Source organism: Suricata suricatta, chromosome 8 (assembly GCF_006229205.1).
Source record: "Suricata suricatta isolate VVHF042 chromosome 8, meerkat_22Aug2017_6uvM2_HiC, whole genome shotgun sequence".
NCBI lineage: Eukaryota > Metazoa > Chordata > Mammalia > Carnivora > Herpestidae > Suricata > Suricata suricatta.
The window spans coordinates 122,774,478-122,776,307 of NC_043707.1; the positions used below are offsets into that span (position 1 = coordinate 122,774,478).

A 1,830-nucleotide genomic window follows, 5' to 3' on the forward strand; every position below is an offset into this window, starting at 1 on the left:
CCTCTCCTCCCGCCTCCCGGCCCGCCCCAGATCCGTCCCTCTCCCACAGCCCGCTGGCGGCGCCGTCCCCCTCGCAGGCAGTGGCGGCGGCGGAGGCCGAGCCGCGAGGCCCCGGATTCTGGGACGCGTTCGCCAGCAGGTGGCAGCAGCAGCAGGCGGCCGCGGCGTCCATACTGCGGGGTGCCGAACCCACCCGGGAGCCGGACCCCGAAGCCGGGGACGAGGCAGCGGAGGAGGCCGCCGAGCGCCCGGAGTCCGGCGAGGCCGATGTCGTGGCCGGCTTCAAGTGGGGCTTCCTCACCCACAAACTGGCCGAGATGAGGGTGAAGGCTGCGTCCAAGGGTGACTAGCCGTGCCGGCCCAACTAGGCACCTGCTCTTCCTATGGTCCCCCCCCCCCCATAAAAGCCATGACCCTGATCTGACACCCGGTGTGACCGCGTGCTTTTGTCCGGACAGCAGGGATGACTGCTTGTGGGCGAGCAACTCACTCAACGCGAGGTCCAATTCAAAGCGTCCTCACCCTCTTCCCCCACAAATGTTAGGAGAAAATGACCAGACAGTCCTGGTGTTAGGACAGGTTGTGTCCGATTTAGAGAACAACTTTCCAGGAAGCCGAGGAAAGGGCCTCTTTTCATTCGACAAACGTTGCCTGTGGCCCTTTTATGTGCACCGTCCCTGTGCTAGGGGAAGGTCAGAGACTAAGGAGAGAACTCAAACTACCAGTGGGTCCCACACAAAGTGACAAGCTGAGGCATAAAAATAAGGCTGTAGTTGGGAGCTCAGAGGAGAAGAAGCCGATTGGGAAATTCAGGAATTTCTGAGGGAGGCTGAATATATGTAATCTTAGAAGGGGGAGTGGAAAAATAAAGGGAAGGTAACCAAGGCAAAGGGAAGATGACTGTAAACAAAGACTTGGACCAGTGGACGTTTGTGAGGCAAACAAGGGACCCTGTGTGTCTTTGACAAGACAGAAGACAGTGCTCCTGGTTTGCAAAATCCTCATTTGAGGGGTCCCTTCGGTTACTGCCCTCAATTCTGGGTTCTTCACCTCTCAGACCGTTCACAGCTAGTAACCAAAGGGGGGCAGCAAATCTCTAGGAATGCCGGTGGCCTTTCCGGGCCGGCGGACCCCAGGTTTCTGGGGCAGACCCCTCCCCGGGACTCCCCAAATGCGTTATTCCTGGGTCCCAGCTTTAGTTTGGAACGACCTCAGGGTCAGTGGCGAAGATGATCCTAATGGAGTTAGTACTAATTCAGTAGCTGTCTTAGCGGCTTAGTCTTAGTGTTTATTGAACACTTCCTATACTCCAGTCACTTTTGCCATGAGCTTTAGGACCCTTTCAAAGATACTTTGATCACCGAGAGGTGCCAACTGTGATTCGGAGAGGTTAAGAGTTTGCCCAGAGTTACACAGTGAGCCTGGAACCCACCCTCCAAAACCCACGCGCCTAACCACTCAAGTCCGCCCTGCCGCTTTCCTCAATATAGGCTGTCTAATCCAACGTCACGACTCCTTTAAATAACATTTTGGCTTTATTCAGCAGATTCTCTGATCTCCACCCCAGGCTTCTCTCCCCAGACCCGGCCTCCACAGGGGCCACGTAAGCTGCCCCCTCCCCCTCGGCCGTCTGCACTGGGAAGGGCCTTCGGAATCATTTTGTTCCAGTCCCAAGGTTCACAGGGGGAAGCCAAGACCCGTGGGAAGGTCTAGCTCAAAGGCACCCGGCGCGTCCGAGGCAGGGCGTCCCTGCAGGGGCCCGCGTCCAGCCCCGCGCCCACCCCTCACCCCTCCCCGGAACCCGGACTCCCCGGGAGAGCCCGCTCCCGA

General features: G+C 58.1%; 2 protein-coding genes across 2 annotated transcripts in view; one reads left to right on the forward strand and one right to left on the reverse strand.

The window, feature by feature from the left end:
* C8H1orf232 (chromosome 8 C1orf232 homolog) overlaps positions 1 to 405 on the forward strand; it is a 6,248-nt gene extending 5,843 nt beyond the window's left edge. The window contains exon 4 of the mRNA XM_029947814.1: positions 50 to 405. Within this exon, the coding sequence (XP_029803674.1) occupies positions 50 to 350 (301 nt within the window). The 3' untranslated portion in view covers positions 351 to 405. The remainder of the gene's footprint in view (positions 1 to 49) is intronic.
* Positions 406 to 1,677: 1,272 nt separating this feature from the next.
* Positions 1,678 to 1,830, reverse strand: part of FAM110D (family with sequence similarity 110 member D) — a 2,993-nt gene continuing 2,840 nt past the window's right edge. Inside the window, exon 3 of the mRNA XM_029945868.1 lies at positions 1,678 to 1,749. Coding sequence (XP_029801728.1) covers positions 1,678 to 1,749 — 72 coding nt within the window. The remainder of the gene's footprint in view (positions 1,750 to 1,830) is intronic.